Here is a 22,424-nt window from a genome sequence, read left to right on the forward strand (position 1 = left end):
CAGCTATTTGAAATAGTAATCTGAAAAACCTTTCCCCAATCAGCTGTCAAGTGGGAACCCTGTGTACGAGAACTTTTATAGACAGGTAAAATACATTTTTAAGTTTGGTTATCACATAGTCATATTATCTACATAGATTGGGGATAATTAAATTTCTTTATTGTTCAATGGATGCATTAAGACAACACTAAACACATTCAACAGTATAGAGTGGAGGTGTGGATAGAAACATTTAATAATTTGGTTTGCTGTGTGCTTGTTGCAAGGTGGACCCAGGAAACACGGGGAGAGTAGGGCCCACGGAAGCTGCGTTGTTCCTAAAGAAATCTGGCCTTCCTGATGTCACCTTGGGAAAGGTGGGTAGCACTGGTACTGTGTAGCACTGCGGGCCTCTGAAGGCTTGGGCAGAGTGGCAGACTCAAGGGAACAGTCTCGGACACTGTAGACGGATACACTGTTCTGAAAGCAACCAGCAGGAAGTTATGTTTATTAGACTGTCATTAAGGAGTAATACGAGCACCTACACACAGGCATGCTTCAGTACTCCCAGAGGAATATAACTGGAAAAGATGACCACATCTTACGTCATTGCCTGGTCTGATTGGATCAATGTCTTTCCTTTCTATTTATCAGAACCTTTAGAGTGTGTACTTGTTTCAGCTATATTTGGTGTACCGTTTGTATCCATCTTTTGTTTTACTTGTTACCTTGGTCTGTTTATGTCATACTCTGCTTTGAGTCTTAGCCTATTCTATCTCACCATCACATTCAGCTGGTTATCTGGGACTTTTATGTGCATTGATTGTTATTTACTTTACTTTGTACACATTCCATAATGATTGTTGCACATTGATGCTTTAATTGATGTTTCCTTAGTTAATCATCTTGTTTGTGTTTGTCTCCCCTCAGATCTGGGATTTGGCAGACCCAGATGGGAAAGGGTTCTTGGACAAACAGGTAGAGAACTAATCATTTCCTCTCTTTGTGCGATGCCTTTGATTCTGTGGCCCTTGAGGGCAATTGAGCTGTAATTTGTATGGTTCCCATAAACAATGCTGTTGTCCTGTCTTGTCTAATAGGGGTTCTATGTAGCTCTGCGGTTGGTGGCCTGTGCACAGAGCGGACAAGACATCAGCCTCACTAGTCTGAACCTCACTATCCCTCCCCCCAAATTTGTGAGTACAATCCTAACTAGTACAATCCTAACAAGTAAAATCCTACCTAGTATAATCCTACCTAGTACAATCCTAACTAGTACAATCCTACCTAGTACAATTCTAACTAGTACATTCCTAACTACACACGTTTCATGATAGTTTTATGATGCGTTTATTTTCTCAAACTCTATATGTTTATATGTTTGGTCGGGAGATTGTAAAGTAAGCGTGAATGTGAAGTTATTTTTTAAATTGTTTTGTTATAGAAGGACACTAGCAGCCCATCGCTCAGCACATCATCGGTCTCTAGTGAACCCCACTGGGCTGTGAGGGTGAGTCATGTTGAAACACCCCAGGACCATATGTTTGGTTGATACAGAAATATTTTTGTTTTGTATCTTAGACTTTTTTTATTTTATCATCCAAAACACTGAACAGAATTCAGAGAATCATCAACAATGAGTTTACCTTTGTTTATCAATCGCTCATTGTTATTTTTGTTCATTTTCTATTCCAGCCCGAAGAAAAGGGTAAATTCGATGGGATATTTGAAAGTCTTGCACCAGTCAGTGGACTGCTCTCTGGTGACAAAGTAAAACCAGTTCTAATCAACTCAAAACTACCTCTGGACGTGTTAGGAAAGGTTTGGGATCTTAGTGACATTGATAAAGATGGACATCTGGATGGAGATGAGTTTGCTGTGGTAAGGTGTACTCCAGTAAATTGTGGAATGACTAGATCTGAATAAACAAATATTTCACAGCTCACCTTCACATGTGTATAAGATTATAACTGACACAATAGTAAAACATAATAACTGTCTAATAACATTGGTAATAAGGCTTACTTGTAATAGCATTTGTAATGTCTAGTAATAACTTCAGTCATCTTTGTTCTTTCCCCTCTGTTCTCCAGGCCATGCACCTGGTCTATCGGGCCCTGGAGAAGGAGCCGGTCCCCTCTGTTCTCCCCTCCTCTCTCATCCCTCCTAACAAGAGGAAGAAGTCTCTGGTTGGCTCCCTCCCTGGCACCGTGCCTGTGCTGCCCGCCAGCCCCCCGCCCCCCAAGGACAGCCTGCGCTCCACCCCTTCCCACGGCAGCATGAACTCCCTCAACAGTGCCGGCAGCCTCTCCCCCAAACACACACTCAAATCTGCGCAGGTAAACACACACGCACACGCACACACACACACACACACACACACACACACACACACACACACACACACACACACACACACACACACACACACACACACATACACACAAAAACATTTAACATGTGAGATGTGTGTGTGATAATGCGTGTAATCTCTTCTCCATGCCAGCACTCAGTGAACTGGGTGGTCCCGGTGACAGACAGAGGACGCTTTGATGAAATCTTCCTGAAGACAGACTTGGATCTGGATGGCTTTGTCAGCGGAATGGAAGTCAAGGACATCTTCATGCACTCAGGGCTGCCCCAGAACCTACTGGCACATATATGGTAGGAGAGACTGACTGATGACTGATGCCACTGATTACCGGACTGAAGTTGACTGTATTACTCATGTTGTTGTTATTGTGTGTCCAGGGCCCTGGCAGACACCAGGCAGATGGGGAAGCTGACGCGGGAGCAGTTTTCTCTGGCCATGCACTTCATCCAGCAGAAAGTCAGCAAAGGCATGGACCCTCCTCAGGCCCTGACCCCTGACATGATCCCCCCTTCAGAGAGGGGCACTCCCGTTCCAGTGTGTACCACTCCCTCCCATGTACGCATTCATGCACCACACACACACACACACACACACACATACACATGCTTTCTATAGGTTTTTTTCAATAAAGCGTCACAATACATTCGATTTGGCTGTTGGGGGGCAAAGAGACCCCCAGCTTTGCTAAAACCATTGACAACTACGTACCGTTTTCAAGGGATTGTTAAATAAATGTTATAACTATTTGGTTTAAATAAATCACCTATTGAGCACAGAACTACAAGTTTCAGATTATTCCATGCAAAGCAATTGCACACATTTAGCTCTGTCATCAGAGTTATACAGCAAGTACCTGCCTGCTTATCATGATCAGTAAACATCAATGAATGTATTGAAATGTTTTTCAAATTGTATAAACTGCCTTAATTTTGCTGGACCCCAGGACGAGTAGCTGCCAATGGGGATCCATAATAAATACAATTACAAATAGGTGCACTTGATTTGCTCACTAGGCCTGCCAGGTAGGCGGAGTTCTACCTTCAGACACATGAAATGGTTCATAATGGGAACACTGTGCCTTCCCGGAACTAGGGCTGCTGAATCAAGTGCACCTACCGCCAACAGGCTTTATTATTGGGTTTTTAACAGAAATGTTTGGTGATCGACTAGGAATGGCTTGGAGATCCACCAGTCACGATCGACCGGTTGGTGACCACTGCTCTACACCTTATTGTGACGTTTTATTGATAACAACCTATTTTGGTGCAGAGACATGTTTAAAGTACTTGTATTTCCACTTTGAGAAAAAGGTTATTAGGTTTACCCATTACATTGTTGGGGGCATATATAGAGTGTGCAACTTTCTTTCTTTCTGTTTATACACTTTTAGACACAGTTAAAAAAATATCTAATCCTGTATTCATTTCTGGGATTGACAGTCAATGTGTCTCATGGCTAGGAATCATTCTTGTGTTCAGTAGGAAGTCTTCATCCCTTGTCTCTATCCACAGAGTATGTCTGGGTATGTGACCCCTGTGAGCTCTGAGATGGCTGCTCTGTCTGAGATGAGGCGGGTGAGTGACGTCCTCCCATATTTTGCTTTTTGAAAATGTGTTAGCATTTTCCATGGCCTTGCTTCCAGGTGTTTGGTTTAAAAGAGTGGAGGGAGGGACTTTGATCCTCTGATAAGAAAGACTTGTTTTGGCAGCCAGGGAGTGTTATGTAACTACATTATTGAGCTGTGGAGAGAGTTTCCTCTTGATGGACAATAACTATTCATTGATTGATTTGGTGTGAAATTATATTTATATGGTTCGGAATCGCAATGGTTCGGAATCGTGGTTCGGAATTGTGATGTGCTTTGTGTGTGTAGAATGCTGTGATCTGTGTGTAGACTGCTGCGATCCTGCTCTAGTCTGGTGCTTAGACCCTACCAGGAGCTTACCGCACACTCTTTTCTTCTTTACCCTAACCTAAACGCTGCTGAATGCCGCTTTCTGGGTTATATCTCTGTATCAGCAAATAATGTTCAAGTTCTGGGTAGGTAACTGGTAAAACTCGACAAATGCTTTCGATGGCTCACGAGACAGAAACCCAATGACGAAAAGCATTTGTGAGAACTCAGTGACTGTGAACGGTGGTGTGACTTGATCTCCTAAGTCTCCTAACCATGGCGATGGTGACCGGCTCCCCTCAGACGTTGTTGCACTCGTCCCGTCGCCCGTCCCTCTGTGATGCTTCCTTCCCTGTGATCTCTCTATCTACCCTTTGGTTTGGTCTGGATGGTTTGATGTCGTGGCTTTCTGGCTCTCAGGTCATCTAAGAATAGGGCTAACTTTCTTTCTCTTCTTCTCTTTCTCTTCTTCTCTTTCTCTTCTTCTTCTTCTCTTTCTCTTCTTCTTTTTCTCTTTCTGTCCATCCACAGGACAGCTCCAGTTCTGTTGGGTCAGGGTCAGAGTTCACTGGAATCAAGGAGCTTGATGACATCAGTCAAGAGATTGCTCAGCTGCAGAGGTAATTCACAACACTGTGGAGATATCAAAGGGGTTATTTTCTTTCAAAGTGATCTCAAATTGTAATTTATTTCTCATCACGCAACATTTGTGCCACTGACAATGATCCAGAATTCTGTACCTTGAAAACACACACTATCACACAAAGTCTTTAGGGATGTTTTTCAGATATTTTTTGCTTTGTTATGTCATAACCAGCTTATGTCACCCTGTATGAGATCCTCTCTTCATTTCCTTTTTCATCAATCATCACTCAACATAGCTCTGACTTGATTTAGTTAGACATTGCGGTTTTACAGCAGTAGTTTAACCTAAACGCAATAAAAGTAGCAACTACAGATGTAGGATCTTAATTTGATCACCCTGTTGCAGGATAACTTTCCTGCAATGCAAGAAATATTAAACTTAGTAGTTTATTTGAGGTTTGTAAAGGCTTCTGAAGTTTGACATTTCCACTTTGAAATGTCCCTTACGAAAATGTATCAACCCCTGCAGAACCACCTACAAAATTCCATTCATTATCATCTTAAAAAAACATATACTTAAAAACTGGAAATCAAGCAATCCTACGTCATTAATGCAATGGAAAGGTCAATTGCTTTATTATCTAAAAATGGAAAGTGCGTGGGCAACGGGGAGCAGTTTGACGCCATGTGGTAGAAAGTGATGCGGGCGCTGAAGATGGGGGTGTGTGCTAGTGGGTCTGGGCAGGTGTGATGTTGTTGATGTTTATATGATGTTGTCGTTTGTATGTGTATGTTTTGTATTGTTTATAAAATATAAAAAATAAAATAATAAGTCCATTAATTATAATAATAATTTCCTGTTGCTAAAGGATTATTTTCCTGTTGCAGCAAACTGTCTCAAATTAAGATTCTACATCTGTATACTGTTTTGTGTTTTAATATATCGTTATGCTATCTACACACTAGAACTCAGGGCATAAAATGCACACTTCAAAGGAGAAGACAGGTCACAGCTGGTGGATGAGTCCTTCCCTCATCCCACCTCATCTCCGCTCATCCCACCTCATCCCCTCTCACCCCCCCCCAACCTTCCTTTACTGTGTGTATTTTATCAATCTTTTGTTTTCACCACATACTCTTCATGCTGCGTCAGCAATCTTGCTTTTACACACTGGAATGTTCTCAGGTAACCCTCTCTTCGCTGTCACAGTCTGTCCTTTTTCTTTTGTTGTTTTGTGTGGAGGAGGAGGGAAGGAAAGGAGGGGGAGGAGTGGAGGAGGGAAGGAAGGAGGAGAAGGAGGAGGAGGAGAGAAGGGAGGAGGAGGGGGAGAAGGGAAGGAAAAGAGGGGGAGGAGGAGGAGGAAGGAAGGAGGAGGGGGAGGAAGGAAGGAGGAGAGGGAGGAGGAGGGAAGGAAGGAGGAGGAGAGGGCAGAGTAGGAGAGAAGGAAGGTGGAGGGGGAGACTGTCTGGTTCTACCCTGTGGCACTGTTGGTTGATGGTTGTGTGTGTTGGTCTCTCTCAGGGAGAAATTCACCCTGGAGCAGGACATCAGAGATGCTGAGGAGGCCATCAGACACAAGTCCTCAGAAGTGCAGGTGAGCAGGCATACCATTTTTTATTAAAAGGGGACTCAGGGGTTTTCACATACAGTATGTACAGTATATATATTTAAATGTGATATGGTGGTTCTCCAAATTGAAGAATTGTGATGAATCAGGAATGTACAGTTTTTCCAAAAACACCCTATTTCAATGATAAAACGGATCTTCCCCCAAACCAATATCCTCTTCTTTCCCCCCCATCTGTCCATCAGGAGATGCAGAACGACCTGGACAGAGAGACGTGCAGTCTGCAGGAGCTGGAGGCCCAGAAGCAGGATGCCCAGGAGCGGCTGGAGGAGATGGACCAGCAGAAGGCCAAGCTGGAGGACATGCTCAACGACGTCAGGATCCAGTGCAACGAGGAGTCCCAAATGGTGCGAGGGATGGAGGGGTCATGTAGTAGCCGTGGAATCAATATGAAACATATCCATAGCTACTTTTCAGTATCAATCTGGTAGACAGACCTTCCATCCTTGCATTGGTGGACAAAGCTTACATTGTCCACTTTCTCTCCCCCTCTGTCTGTTGCTGTCAATCTTTTTCTCTACCCCAGATCTCATCTCTGCAGAACCAGATCCACTCCCAGGAGACAGACCTGCAGAGCCAGGAGGAGGAACTGAGCCGGGCTAAAGCAGACCTTAACCGGCTGCAGTTGGAGGAGAGCCAGATGGAACAGAGCCTGACTGCCGGCAAGTTCCAGCTGGAGACCATCATCAGGTCCCTCAAAGCTACCCAGGACGAGATCAACCAGGTGAGAGAGAACCACTGGGGCCAGGTAGTGAGAGAGGAGAAGGAACAGGAATGTTCCCAGTCAGATATGCACAGGTCCCAGACACAGTGATGTTCTGTTGGGGATCGGGCTAAGGACAAAGACCACTACCGTACCTGATTCACACAATAGGGCTAACCCGAACCATGCTGGCTCTGATATTTCATTGTCGCACTATCCTTTCCTTGCATGGTTTCAGCACAGCTATCTATGGTGGATGCATAACCAGGCAATTCAGCTCAGCATGGCTTGGCTCTGATTTGTCCTGTGGTGTGAACCAGGCTGATGTGTCTGCGATGTGAGAGGACCTGTTGCAAGACACTTTCTAATGTGACCACCTGGGGGAGACTGTGTCATGAATGGCAGAAACAACCAGATTCAATTTGGGCTTGGTTCATTCCCCCTTGAGTTCTATCCTCTCATTTCTCTGAAATATATTCAGCACAGACTGGACATTTAAGGCGTACTTCATTTTCAGTGAAGTTCTAGGGAAGTTGTTTTAGAGAGAAATGTAATATATTCCGTTATTATATTTTAAAGTGCATGTCATCGTTGTCAACCCCTCTTGAATTCATTTGGAGATATCAGCTGGTTCTCAGTCCTCTGCCAGGTTTGGGTGTGGCAGTTTCAGTTAGAGAACCAACTGTTTTACCTCTGCTTTCTGCATCATCTGAATCATCATATCTGACATGACTTCCACGTGCCACAGCCCACGCCTCAGATCTCATATCACCCGAGAAAGGATGCTGAGCCATAGATGGCTGTGTTGTCTTTTATAGGTGGGGACGTCCTTGCCATTGCATCGAAAATAAGTGAAAGATGATCCGTTCTCATCTACTCTCATTATGAACAAATGGCAGCACTTTCATACTCATCAGGACCAAATCATATTGTCTCTAATATCAAAATTCGTCACTCTTCTCTCAGTAAATTTGAATTATATTGAGATTACACCACCATAGTTTATGTTGTATTCTCAGCCCACCATCTGTGAGGAGTCAAGGGGAATACCAGTACTCAGCTGTAGCCACTTTATGATTATTTTTGTTGTGTTGGCTCTTTTTGGTTTAGTCTCTCAAGGACATATTGAAATAAAATGGAAAAAGTAATCACAACCTTATGTACAAACACTTGGACATGGCTGGCTCCAAGCATAAGTGACATAAGTGGTCTCTTAGGGCCCCCAGCCACAAGTTAGAATAGTAGAATACACAAGGTGAAGTTTTGAAATTTGGTTGTGCATCAGCAGTTTTCCTGTTGTTATGTCAGTCAATGACAGTCACTCAATTGTCACACACGAAAAAAAATTTGATTGGTAAATTAGTCTAGCCAATTATCAAAACTTGTAGTAATCATGTCCGAATTACCGACCAGACATAAAGGGCACATGCCCAGGGGCCCTGACCTCCAGGTGGCCCCCATGGATTTTCTTAGCTACTCTCACTTAGATATCATTTTACCATGGCAAAAGTCATGGTAAAATGTGTAGAATTTCAGAAAACCTGCTTTAAAAGGGCAACATTTTCTCTTTGCCTTATGGCAAAATGTGTAAAATTGCAGGAAATGAACTTTAAAACTTTTAAATGTTTTCTCCACGGTCAACAGGGGGGCCATTAAAATGTTTTACCTACGAGATTGTGTGGGGGGCCCAACCAAATCTCACTTAGGACCCCAAAAAGTCTAGAGCCAGCCCTGCACATGGACCACAGCATCCTGCATTCACATAGGACGGTGTTGTTACACTAACGACCATGACATTCTCTGTGTTGAAAGAAACCCTACATTAACCTACTGTGTATGTGCTGTGCTGTTCCTCCAGGCTCGCAGTAAGCTGTCTCAGATCCAGGACAGCCAGCAGGAGATGAATAAGAGCATTGAGCAGTACAACAGCACCTTGAATGGGACCCACAGAGGCAGCATGACCAACCTGGCTGACATGAGCGAGGGATTCCCCGACCGTGAGAACGGAGACTTCGGCGCCATGGTGAGGACACCACACTGTTTAAAAGGACAGGAGGTTGAATTCAGTCCTTATTACTATGGCCCAGAGTTTCTTTCCTGGCCACGTCATCTGGCTCTATTTGTAAACCTATAGTAGTAGTACCTAAGTGCATTGCAATCCTGTAGAAGTAATATTTATGAGAGGTAAATTGAGGTTGAATGGTTGGTGTCTAGTGGAGAACTGGTTAAACCTACAAAAGGCTCTCATTCCACTCTACTGAACACAGCTGGTACATTTGGACTTAAACAATGGATTGCAGCCCTAGTGTAATGTTGTAGTTCATTTCAGATCATGGTAATATGATGAGCCATTGAAACCTGCTGGCCTGGGTGTGAAATTAATCTGCTTGTCACCACTTTGAACAGCTGCAGAAAGCTGCAGCTAAAGAGACGATGATGGGAATATGCAAAACCTTCACCTGCAGAGAAAGGAGGTATCACTTCCATGATTTAGCATCAGAAATGTTCCATTGAAACGAGCGACTCCACATTAATCACATAGTTTGGTTATATTTTATTTGCTTTCCGCATAATGTAATTATCTTGCCTTACATACTCTCGCACAGTTATTTTACCTGTCAGACCTCTGTTATTCCATCTTAAGCTTTATTACCTGTGCATTTTGAAAGGGCTCGGACACTTAGCTCTTATTCTTGGTCCTAATTCTGGGCAGCGTTGAATGTCATGGTGGAGTGAATACATGGATCATGGTCAGACTTCTTATTGAAATGAGAAGTCCTGCTAATGAAACATAACAAGTAAGCGTTTTCATAGCCAGGGCTCGTCTGGCCCGTGAAGGCAGGTTTTCTAGAGAAACCCGACACCCTGAAGAATGTGGGCCCTAATAGACGTGTGTTTCCTACCGACTCTGGGGCTTTTTCATTGGGACCAGCTGAGTGCAGTGGGGCGCAGCAGACACCGAATGGACAAATTGCAGCAGAATGAAAATTGCCTGTGTGTTATTAAAGTGAAACTCAAGCTCAGGGGGCTCTCTGGTCTGGTCTGGAACCAGGCAGTCATAGTGGGGCTTCTCTAAAGGCACACATTCCTCTCTCCAAGGTCTCTGTTAGTGTTGTTGAACTCAAATTCCTCCACTTGAACCTGAGTGGGCCGTTATTGAAATGTGAAGTATTTGATTTGATGGCCGTCGTGTTTGGCAGCTTGGCGAGACTTAGCGGTCGACTGAATAAACAATGGAGTCGATGTGACTTGGTTTTTCTCCTTAATGCCTGTCTGAGTGGAAAATGGTTGAAGATGGTGGCAGCATTTTAAGTGTAAATAAACCGAAGCTCTCCAGAGCCAGACAGACAGACAGACAGACAGACAGACAGACAGACAGACAGACAGACAGACAGACAGACAGACAGACAGACAGACAGACAGACAGACAGACAGACAGACAGACAGACAGACAGACATCAAAATCCCTATTTTTCTCCCCTTCTCAGGAGGACCCGTTCAAGGTGAATACATCTGGGTTCAATAGCGTCCCTCAGGAGATGCACACAGACCCCTTTCACTCCGAAGACCCCTTCAAGACAGACCCGTTCAAAGGTGCTGATTCTCTCTTTCCTCTCCCTCTCTCTCTTTCCTGTCCCTCTCTCTCTTTCCTCTCCCTCTCTCTCTCTTTTCTCGCCCTCTCTCTCTCTTTCCTCCTCCTCTCTCTCTCTTTCCTGTCCCTCTTTCTTTCCTCTCCTCTCTCTCCCTCGCTCTCTTTCTTCTCCCTCTCTCTCTTTCCTCTCCCTCTCTCCCTCGCTCTCTTTCTTCTCCCTCTCTCTCTTTCCTCTCCCTCTCTCTTTCCTCTCTCTCTTTCTTTCCACTCCCTCCCTCCCTCCATCTCCTCTCCCTCTCTCTCTTTCCTCTCCCTCTCTCTATTTCCTCTCTCTCTTTCCTCTCCCTCTCTCTTTCCTCTCTCTCTTTCCTCTCCCTCTCTCTTTCCTCTCTCTTTCCTGTCCCTCTCTCTCTTTTCTGTCTCTCTCTTTTTCCTCTCTCTTGTCTCTTTTCTCTCTCTCTCTCTCTCTCTCTCTCTTCATCTTTCAACAACCTCTGCGATCACTCCTCTCCATCTGACTCATCTCTCCCCTCATCCCTCTGTTCTCTTGTCTCCTCAGACAGTCCTGCTTGAGTTCCTTCTCCTCCTCACTCAAATGTGTCCACAGTGCTCCCATCCTCTCCGCAATGTGGACTCCTCTGCAGCTTGTCTAAGACTTTGTTTTTGCAGTTCTGCCTTTGTTTGCCTTAAGTGTGCTCTATAATTTGTTTTTGATTCCTCTGGGTTTAGATGACCAATTCCAGCGTTTTAGCTTTTGTCCTCTGTGGCATAGCCTCTGATTCCCCCCCACTTGATTCTTCTCTTATAGGTGACCCCTTCCAAAATGACCCTTTTGCAAAGCAGTCATCACTACCAGCCGCTGCAGGTATATATTTATTCACAACACGAAAGAGCCGTACGTGAGTTTAATTATACATGGACATCACAGGAGTTTGGTGGCACCTTAATTGGGGAGGTGGAATGGTATCAAATACATAAAACACATGGTTTCCAGGTGTTTGATACCATTCCATTTGCTCCGTTCCAGACATTATTATGAGCCGTCCTCCCCTCAGAAGCCTCCTTTGATGGATATAGAATGCCATCCTCTTGTTATGTTAATGAAACTATGAAACTGTGAAACAGGCTTTCACCGTCACACTTCTCTCTTTGTAATATTGTGGACTTTCTGTTCCCTTATCTTTACGATGAGGCAAAAAAAACCTGCTGATGTTTTCATTGCAGCACTCACCTCATTTACTCCTAACTGTAATTATAAGATAGATTCCAAAGAAAATATTTGCTGGATATTGAATGTTATCTAAATGGTGATTGCCAAATATCTGTAGACACTTGTTGTGTTTGTCTTGCGTAATAGAGAATTGTTACGCTCTCAATGTTGACTATAGTGAAGTCAATGAGAGTTGAACACACATCATTTTGAACTGATCTAAACAATATGCATAGAACATAGTGCCTGAACGTGGTTAAATGAGTCTTATTGAAAAGGTTAACCAAATGAGACATTATCTCAGCCACTATATGCTTTAGACTACACAGTACACCTGATTCATATAGCGTCGCTGTGTGAGGTATACAGACCAGTCAGACTGGCCTGTGTGAAGGAAAGGTCATGTCTGATCCACAGTCTGCTCTCCTAGATCTCTCTCTCCACCCAGACCCCTTTGGGGGGGACCCCTTCAAAGAGACGGACCCCTTCAAGGCCTCGTCAGAAGACTTCTTCAAGAAGACCACCATCAAGGCAGACCCCTTCAGCACCACTGACCCTTTCAGTAAAAGTGCCACCCTCCCCAGCAAGGTACAGGGAAGCCATCATGGCACCTTCTAACCACACTGAGTATATTTTATACATGGGTGTATAGACTGAGTGTACAAAACATTAAGAACACTTTCCTAATATTGAGTTGCACCCCCCCTTTTCCCCTTAGAACAGCCTCAACTAGTCGGGGCATGGACTCTACAAAGTGTCGAAAGCATTCCACAGGGATGCTGGCCATGTTGACTCCAATGCTTCCCACAGATGTGCCAAGTTGGCTGGATGTCCTTTGTGTGTTGGACCATTGTTGATACACACGGGAAACTGTTGAGCGTGAAAAGCCCAGCAGCGTTGCATTTCTTGACACAAACCGGTGGCACCTACTACCATACCCCGTTCAAAGGCACTTACATATTTAGTCTTGCCCATTCACCCTCTGAAAGGCGCACATACACAATCCATGTCTTAGTTGTCTCAAGGCTTAAAAATCATTCTTTAACCTGTCTCCTCCCCTTCAGCTACAATGATTGAAGTGGATTTAACAAAATAAAATAGATAAGGGATCATAGCTTCCTAATGTTCCTAATGTTTGGTATACTCAGTGTATGTATGTAACTGTTTCTTTCTGCTTGTTCTTGCAGACAAGTCATTTTACAAGCAGCGCAGACCCTTTCTTATCCATTAGCCCAAAACCCACCAGAGGGCCAGGACCAGGTACATGCTCAAATCTCTTTCTCCTATTCTCCTATTTCTCCTCACCCCAAGTCCTTTTTTGACTACCTCTCTCCATCTCTTTCTCTGTCATGTATAAGTCTGCTTTCTGTATATAGAGATAGAGAGATATATACTAGTGATGTGGAAAGTCACATTTCTTTACTTGCAAATGTACTTGGTGAATAAAGGTGATTCATTTTCCGGTGAGTTGCACAAGAGCACCCACACCTTTTTGGCCAAGCCTACTGTTGTCTGTGTATAAGCCTATAGGCCTTTGGCGTTGTGAGCTGTCTTAACCCGCAGAGCAGGTGACGAGAAGCACTGAAAATAGTTCCCATCTTTGACATCCGTTTAAACCCTCAAACCCTTTTTTTCCCCTTCAAGTTTTTGAACACAGGGTAGGTCTCAGTCTGTGTTTGGGTGCTGGTGGTTAACAAATATCAGTGTAAAATAACACATTACCTCAAATAGAATTTGTATGGATAAGATGGGTAAAATGTTGACCCTAATGGTTTTAAGAGGGAAACAGTTGAGGTTCTTGTTTGATGTGATATTTTCCTAAGGTTCCCATTCTTAGCAGCACATGAACCACTTGAAACAGTCCCTGTGAAAACAAGAGATGCATTGTGGCTTAGGCCCAGAGGATGGCTCGTGGCATCTGAAATAGCCCTAGAGAGACCTTGGACAGGGCCATCTGTAACTGTGCAAGTGTGTAGGTCCCATTCTCAATCAACCCCTTCACTTCTCTAGCGTTGCGCAAGAAAGTCCTCTTTTTATTTTCCCTAGGAAATTGCTGTAGTCCATATAAACACATTACACCACGCAGTACTGCAATAACATCGCCGTGCTAGAACACAGGACAGGCTGTGGCAGTTGGATATTTGTAGGATCAGGTTTTCATGTTAGTTTGCCTATTGAACTTATGAGCCAAGTGAAAAGGTGTCACGTTGGATACTTTATATTCAAATCTTTTCGCCAGCTCATTTTGTCACTCTTGACTGAAACTACACAGGGTTTCTACACAGTCAGGGGTGAAACAGTGAAACATAGATGCAACAGTGTGCCAACCTTTGAGCAATGACACTGGAAGCACAACTCATATCAGTCTTGTTTTAAAAAATCTAATAATGAAGTTAGCTTTATGCAACGTCTTTTTGAGTGCGGACCCAATACACTTTTTTGTTTTTCTGAATGTGTGGTTTTTAACCACCAGCCAAGCTTCTGGGAGAGTGCCAGGGTTCCCATGTTGATTATGTTTCATAGAGCACCCTTTCGAATACTTTGAATATTTGTGTATTTGTGCTGTGTAACCTAAACCCTGGACTAACGTTTCTTGAACATCTCATGTTGATATTTGCTCAGATCTCTTTGGTACTCTGGACCCCTTTGGAAGCAGCACTGCTTTTGGAGGCAGTAACAGCTCATTTGGCAGTATCAGTAACAGTGGGTTTGCAGACTTCAGCCAAATGTCAAAGATCAGAGACCCAATGGAAGGAAGAGGAGGTTTCCCAGAATACCAGCAGGTATTTCTACTAAAGACTATGAACTTTTACATTTGATTTATTTAATCATTAGACTGCACAATTCCTATCCAGAGGTATTTTTTCTAACTTCCTGATTTAACACCTTCACTGCACATCAGTCTTGATATGATTTGGAACTTATGGACAGTTGTGAAGTTACTGCTATTAGCTTCAGCTTTGGCGTCTGAAGACTCATATATTCTCTCCCTTTCTACCTCTCTCCCTCTCTCCCTCTCTCTCTCTCTCTCTCTCTCCCTCTCTCTCCTCTTCTCTTCTCTCTCTCTCTCCTTTCAGTCGGGGTTTGTGGAGGACCCCTTCAGTAGGAATCAGGACGGCCCAGCTCTGCCGCCCAAGATGAGTGTTCCCCCCAGACCCAAACCTCCCAGTGGTGAGTGAGGCCCGAGGGGAAACATTTAGAAATAGAGGGAGGAAATACGTGGGAGAATAGAGATGGAGTGGAGGTGTAGGAGAGAGAGAGACGAAGGGGCAGATAGAGAATAAGAAACAGAGAGAGGGAAAGAAGGGGAAAAAACTAGAGGAGGGTGAGGTTGTGGGTTAACCAAGGACGGGTAATGCGTTAACCAAGGATGGGTAGTGCCTACCTTCTAGGTTTCACTATGAATAATACTACTTAACACTTTGTACCTTGATTAACAGTACATTTTGCAATATAGGTCAATTTGATCTTGGTTCTGTGTTATAGAATTGTGCTGGTTTAGTATCCCTTGGCCATTTCCCCTTCATGGTCTTTCTCATCTCATTGCAAGTGTTGCCCTCTTTTGCTTGGATCTTCTAGTGACATACTCAGAAGAAGCTTGTGAGGATGAATGGCGTGGCTCTTCACATATCTTCTGACTGTTAGAGCCTAGTTGACTAGAAGGAGTTGTAAGGGCCCTGAATACCCACTAGGCACACGCTGGTTGAATCAACGTTGTTTCCATGTCATTCCAACAAAATTACGTTGAACCAACGTGGAATAGACGTTGAATTGACATCTGTGCCTGTAGGTAACACTCAGCTGGTGTCGCCTCCTCTCTTACCTCCGCATGAGTAGAGTAGAGTATGCTAGTCAGTAGTCACAGATCAAACAGTGATGGTCAATACAGCTTAAAAAACATGAAAGGCTCTTCATGAGAACAGATAAGAAGAGTTGATCATCTCATTCTCCTTTTGAAGATCGAATAAACTGATCAGTTTTGCTAGGAGATGAGTCCAGTTGACTATGCAGTAGCTCTGCTCAACTTAGTAGCAATGTAGCTAGGCCTAATATGCATTTTTAGCCAGAACGTTAGTTAGTAAAAGTGTTATTTCACCATTTAAGCCTCCCAAAGGAAGTTGAATGGACCAGGGTATTCAGGATTTCACCACTTACTATTATTAAAGTGGTCCCACCTCATGGTAAAACCATGTATTCAATATGCAATGTAATTGCAGTGTAGCCTAGGTATACATTATTACAAAGTAGTTGCAACTTAGATGCATGTGAGTGGTTTATGTGCTGAATTACATGCATGAAATTAAATTAAAATAAAGAAATGAATTGTAGCTAAACATCCCCTATCTTTAGAATCTTTACTTTACATTATTATTTGATGCCAAGCTGCAGGGAGAACATGGAGCATCAGGTCTCACAGGAGATGATGAGTAAGAACAACAATGTTCTCAACCCCACCCTTCCCCACTTCCTCTCTTTCCACTCTGTGTGTGTGTGCGTGTGCATGTGTGTGTGTGCACACTCGAGTGAGCAGTGTGGCTTTTTGGCGACCTCTTGCCCGACTCGGGTCACACTCTGTGCCCTGGCCAATAAACATCTTTCACATCTGGTTTTATAGAACCATGGAAACTAAATGATATGGGTAGAGAAGAATTTGCAACATACAATAGATAAGTGAAAGGTCACTAGCATAGTGTGATAGTTTGATGCCGATATCTTAATGTTTCTAGGTGGTTTCTGAAGTCATTACATTACATTTACATTTAAGTCATTTAGCAGACGCTCTTATCCAGAGCGACTTACAAATTGGTAAACTGATTACATAGCAATACTTTAGATTTTTACGAGATACAGTCAGTCGGTCATGAATAGGACATGTGATTTAAGTTATGAGAATCATGTCAGAACCTTTGTTTGTGGGGTTCTGAGGTGTGCCTTGTGCATTACATTGATATGTAGCACTAATGATGTGCTGGTATTTTGGAACAGGGTGGAGCTGATGGTATGTGGTAAAGACTATGTTCCATTTCCCGAAAGAGAAACTGATTGCCTGGCTGTTCAGTGGGGCTATGAACTGCTAACCTTGACAAGCCGGGTATAAATAACAGTTCGATTGGAAATGTGGTCAACACCTTCAGAAGCAACAACAACCAGCGCTATGTTCCCACGGCCCACTGACTGTGCCAGCCGAGGTTGGCCTACAGAGAAACATCACTACCATGTTAACATGAGCCTATTTTAGAGTAGTTTCAGTTCTTTGTGAAATGATTTATATATTTATATGTGGAAATAAAGGTATGAGGATACAATACGTTGGCATAAATAAGGCCAGGAGCTTTTTCTGACATTACCAGGAATAATTCTGGTCCCTACACTTTTAGAAAAAACCTGCTATCTAGAACCTAAGGGTTATTTGGCTGTCCCCAAAGGAGAACCCTTATTGGTTCCAGGTAGAACCCTTTTGGGTTCCATATAAAACCCTTTCCACAGAGGGTTCTACATGGAACCCAAAGGGGTTCTACTTGGAACCAAAAATTGTTCTCTTTTGGGGACAGCCAAATAACCCTTTTGAAATGTTTTTTTAAAAGTGTTGTCAGAAAACACTGCCGTCCCTAGGGCCTTGGCATGGCATCACCCACCGAGGACCGATCTGATGAACTTGTGAACTGAATCCTCTGTTGGTTATGTGGGCAGAAACTCTACCCATCTGCTCGCCATAAAACCCAGCATAAAAGAGAAAATTGCTCTCGCCGTGTATTTTGATACTGAGTTTATGCAATATACTATATGGCCCATCTAATTTAATGTGTTTAATTCATACCATGCTGGCATATTGTTTCATTACAATTTTGTGTGTATGCGATGGTGGGGGGCATTGTTTGTCTGCTCTTTCTATTTTGTTTAAGTTGAGCTGCGTGTGGTTTTGGTGCAGACAGTGATAAGGAAAAACTTCACATTTCTGTGGTAAAAGTTATCAAACCATCACTGAATACCTCAAGTTGTCCCCGTAACCACATATTTAATCTTTGAGACATCAGTGTAACATTTATAGTTCAAATGGGGAGTACACCATATCTGTTGGGGAAATGACTGTGTCCTTACTGTCTCAATGTCTTCAGGTAAAAGCAGCCCTGTCAACTTGCCTGGAGGAGCGGGCGACTTGGCCAAGCCCTGCGACCCCTTCCAGCCATTCGGCAGTGACGCCATCGACCCATTTCAGAGTAAAAAGGTGGTCGGAGACCCCTTTAGTGGCAAAGACCCTTTTGCTCCTTCTGCCTCAAGTAAAGCCTCTAAAGACTCTTCCTTGGGTTTTGCAGACTTCAGTTCTGTAAGTTGAGCTCAGTGATACTCTCTCTCTGTCCAGACCAGTCTTTATATACCTAGCCACTACCTCGCTACTTCTAGCTCCCACAACGTTTAACTGAAGGATCTAGAGCAGAGCAGACGACAAGGCTCAGCCTGTCTATCTAGACCTTTCTGCTGCATCTCATCCTGGCCTCCCTTCACTGTGCAGACGTCTCTGTTTGTGAATAACCTACCACATCACTCCACACAAAGACCAGAGCCAGGTCTGTCCAATCAGACCCATGGCATATTAACCACCATGTAACAGGCTAACTGTTCAGACCTATGGCATAATCCATAGCAATAACTACTGTTCATGATCACTGATCATCTGAGTGTGCGTTCCAACCCTACCTCATATCTAAGATGATGACACTAGCTGTTTCCTGTTGAAGAAGACTCTCACTTGTCTATACTGTGTTCTGATTCTGGGGGGGATTTCTCTCAACACATGCATTGTAGTTGGTTGCACACCACCTACAATGCATTTGATGTTGTACAGTAAAGCACAGAAGCTGCATTGCAGAGTGATCCCCAGTACTCGTGCAGGCAAGGGTGTCAGCCATTTTTGTGGTTTGATGTGTACGCTGCGATCGGAACATTTAAACAAATACAAATATATTTTGTTTGCTGCTAGTTAGCATGCTATAGCGCAGGGGTATTCAACTCTTGTCCTATGAGGTCCGGAGCCTGCTGGTTTTCTGTTCTACCTGATAATTCATTACACCCTGGTTAGAGGGGAACAATGAAAAAAAACGCAGTTGAACTGGCTTTGAGGTCCAGAGTTGAGTTTGAGGGCTAAAACAAGCGCAATTGGAAAGTATTATATCTCTGGCAATCCTCTCTGGCAGTCCAATAAGTGGATTCTGGCAGTGTGAATTATTATTCAACCAGCCAGTGGTTGCTTTAAAATCAGTGTTGAATAATCCAGCCAGTGTGGTGCTACGGTCTGGGCTGTCTGTGAGTACAGTTACATTTACACAATAATACCATTATTGTGGATAGTCATATTAATATAATACTTTGTTTAAAACGTTTGCATGCTTTGCAAGAAGAATGATTTCCCTAATAATCCTGTTTCCATGGACACATCAGGCTACCTGATGGGACTTAAATAAATACAGATAATTGGCAATCACAATAAATGTTCTACCACAGTGACCATGTTATTTTTGCAAAGCCTATTTGATTCTGAGTTTGGACATATAAAGTTTGTATGTGAAAACGACACTACATGGACAGAAGTATGTGGACACCTGCTCGTCAAACATCTCATTCTAAAATCATGGGCAATAACATGGAGTTGGTCCCCCCTTTGCTGCTATAACAGCCTCCATTCTTCTGGGAAGGTTTTCCACTAGATGTTGGAACATTGCTGCGGGGACTTTCTTCTATTCAGCCACAAGAGCATTAGTGAGGTCAGACACTGATTTTGGGCGATCAGTCCTGGCTCGCAGTTGGCGTTCCAATTCATCCCAAAGGTGTTTGATGGGGTTGAGGTCAGGGCTCTGTACAGGCCAGTCAAGTTCTTCCACACCATTTCTGTATGGACCTTGCTTTCTGCACGGGTGCATTGTCATGCTGAAACAGGAAAGGGCCTTCCTCAAACTGTTGCCACAAAGAATCGTCTAGAATGTAATAGTATACTGTAGCGTTAAGATTTCCCTTCACTGGAACTAAGGAGCCTGAACCTCCTCCATCAAACTTTACAGTTGGCACTATGCATTGGGGCAGGTAGCTTTCTCCTGGCATCCGCCAAACCCAGATTCGTCCTTCGGAATTCCAGATGGTGAAGCGGGATTCATCACTCCAGAGCACGCGTTTCCACTGCTCCAGAGTCCAATGGCGTGGAACTTTACTCCACTCCAGCCGAAGCTTGGCATTGCGCATTATGATCTTAGGCTTGTGTGCGGCTGCTTGGCCATCGAAAACCATTTCATTAAGCTCCTGACTAAGAGTTCTTGTGCTGACGTTGCTTCCAGAGAATGTTTTGAACTCGGTAGAGAGTGTTGCAACCGAGGACAGATTATTTTTACGCACTTCGGCACTCAGCAGTCCTGTTTTGTGAGCTTGTGTTTGGCCTACCACTTCGCGGCTGAGCTGTTTTTGCTCCTAACATTTCCGCTTCACAATAACAGCACTTACAGTTGACCGGGGCAGCTCTAGCAGGGCAGAAATTTGACGAACTGACTTGTTGGAAAGGTGGCATCCTATGACGGTGTCACATTGAAAGTCACTGAGCTCTACAGTAAGGCCATTCTACTGACAATGTTTGTCTATGGAGATTGCATGGCTATCTGCTAGATTTTATACACCTGTCAACAACGAGTGTGGCTGAAATAGCCAAATCCACTCATTTGAAGTGGTGTCCACATACATTTGGCCACGTAGTGTGTTTCTAAGATGCATACGTTCAGTTTTTTGAACTCACTAGCAGATAAGCGAGAGGCTTGCACTACCGGTGCTGGCAGATAAAATATACAGCCGGAGCGACGATTCAACAGATTGCTCAGAACACCAGGTGTTATAATCGGCGTATGCTTACTTTGTTTTTTGACTTTACGCCAATTAAGATAAGCAGAGTAAAGTGTTTACATGACTATTACCATACTCGGCCTACTACCATAATCAGTTTAATCTAAAATGATTAGTGTGCATGTAAATGTACTCAGTGAAGCCATAATCCAGCATACTCATATTTGAATATTGACCCTTACCATCTCAGCTCCAATCATCAGTAGTCAGTCAATCAGTCACCCAGTCAGTCAGTCAGTCTCGTACTGTAGTCTCGTACTGTAGACTCTGAGCACAACCACTTAGGTTTCACAATAAGAAGCACCTTTCCTCCTGTATCTCAGTCCCTTATTAAGTCAGTCAGTAAGTCAGTGAGTCCGTGTGTGCCCTATGCCAGGCTAGGCCAGAGAGGGAAGCCAATCCGGTGTGGTTTAGTGACTGACAGCTCCAGGTCACTGGTCTGGCTGTGGGATCTGTTGACATGGGAAGCAGCAGTATCACTACTCAGCTCTCAGTCCTGAGTTCTTACCCAGCATGTCTATGGTGTGTATCAGTGATGTGTGTCCTACTAGTGTGTAGATGCAGTATCAGTTTGTCTTTTCTTGAGGCTTAGTTTGCTCAGTCTGGTTAGTGTTGGTCTGCTGCATGACATTGGTAGCATAGATCCTGCTTTACCATCTCTGAATTACTCCCAAAGTAACCAAAACAATTTGAACAGAATCAGCTGCCTGGATTTTATTGAAACAAAAGAGGCATGGTGTTCCACAAAAAATATATTATCTAGAAAAATACCATATCATATAATAATAATATATAATCATATATTAACTTGGCCCCTGAATTGAATGCTGAATAATTTGAAAAAAATGTAATGTATCTATTAAACGCCTCAATGGATTCTGTTCCATATTTATTCAGTTAGAATTGAAGGCGCTCATTTGAGTCTGACATCTGAATCAGATCTAAGGTTGGTAAAGCAGTGTCTCCTGATATGTGTGTTTTGGTATGCATGGGAGAGTTCCTAGCTCTACTTTGCTGTGATCCTTACAAAGGCTAGATCTCATACTATCACTTTAACAGATTAGGAAAATGTCACTTTCTTCCTTTCCATTTTCTCCCTGCATGTCACTTTTGCATGTTATCTCAAATATGCTTTTAGTTGCTTGTTCATTTTCACTTGGGACCAAACTGAAAATTCCTCCATGTTGCTTTGTCATAGTTAGTTGTATCTTGTGGTGTTTCGAAGTGTGCTCGGTGTAAAATGGATGGTGATGTGCGATTGGTGAATTATTTCTTTGGTGTTTTATCATTCATTTTTCTCTCGCAGGACCAGAAAAGGTTAAGGTAAGAATGTTTGAACATGCGGTCAAATTGAATAGTGGCTTGTTTTGTGTTTTGGTCTCGTACTGTAGGCTCTGAGCACAACCACTTAGGTTTCACAATAAGAAGCACCTTTCCTCCAACAGCAGAACACACTTGAATTGAATATTAAAGTAAGGATAGGGATAGGTCAATTAGTGTGTGTGTAGTAGTGTGTATATTTTGTGTGTGTGCTGAAGTGTATACGTTTTATACGTTGTATAGTTATAATCCAGAGCAGAGT

At 43.4% G+C, this 22,424-nt stretch overlaps 1 protein-coding gene across 7 annotated transcripts in view; it reads left to right on the forward strand.

Moving 5' to 3' along the window:
• The window catches only part of LOC139539649 (epidermal growth factor receptor substrate 15-like 1), a 29,798-nt gene that overhangs the window by 1,120 nt on the left and 6,254 nt on the right, over positions 1-22,424 (forward strand). Inside the window, exons 2-24 of one of the 7 annotated variants that reach the window (XM_071342792.1) lie at positions 44-85; positions 267-356; positions 910-957; positions 1,080-1,175; positions 1,424-1,489; positions 1,675-1,860; positions 2,073-2,318; positions 2,486-2,643; positions 2,731-2,908; positions 3,865-3,927; positions 4,779-4,867; positions 6,355-6,427; positions 6,646-6,807; positions 6,987-7,184; positions 9,022-9,186; positions 10,652-10,757; positions 11,564-11,620; positions 12,396-12,553; positions 13,153-13,225; positions 14,588-14,748; positions 15,043-15,136; positions 18,082-18,243; positions 22,149-22,165. In XM_071342792.1, the coding sequence (XP_071198893.1) occupies positions 44-85; positions 267-356; positions 910-957; positions 1,080-1,175; positions 1,424-1,489; positions 1,675-1,860; positions 2,073-2,318; positions 2,486-2,643; positions 2,731-2,908; positions 3,865-3,927; positions 4,779-4,867; positions 6,355-6,427; positions 6,646-6,807; positions 6,987-7,184; positions 9,022-9,186; positions 10,652-10,757; positions 11,564-11,620; positions 12,396-12,553; positions 13,153-13,225; positions 14,588-14,748; positions 15,043-15,136; positions 18,082-18,243; positions 22,149-22,165 (2,688 nt within the window). The other 6 variants (XM_071342789.1, XM_071342791.1, XM_071342793.1 and 3 more) reach the window with 6 other exon arrangements.

The sequence above is a fragment of the Salvelinus alpinus genome, chromosome 15, assembly GCF_045679555.1.
Source record: "Salvelinus alpinus chromosome 15, SLU_Salpinus.1, whole genome shotgun sequence".
Taxonomy (NCBI): domain Eukaryota; kingdom Metazoa; phylum Chordata; class Actinopteri; order Salmoniformes; family Salmonidae; genus Salvelinus; species Salvelinus alpinus.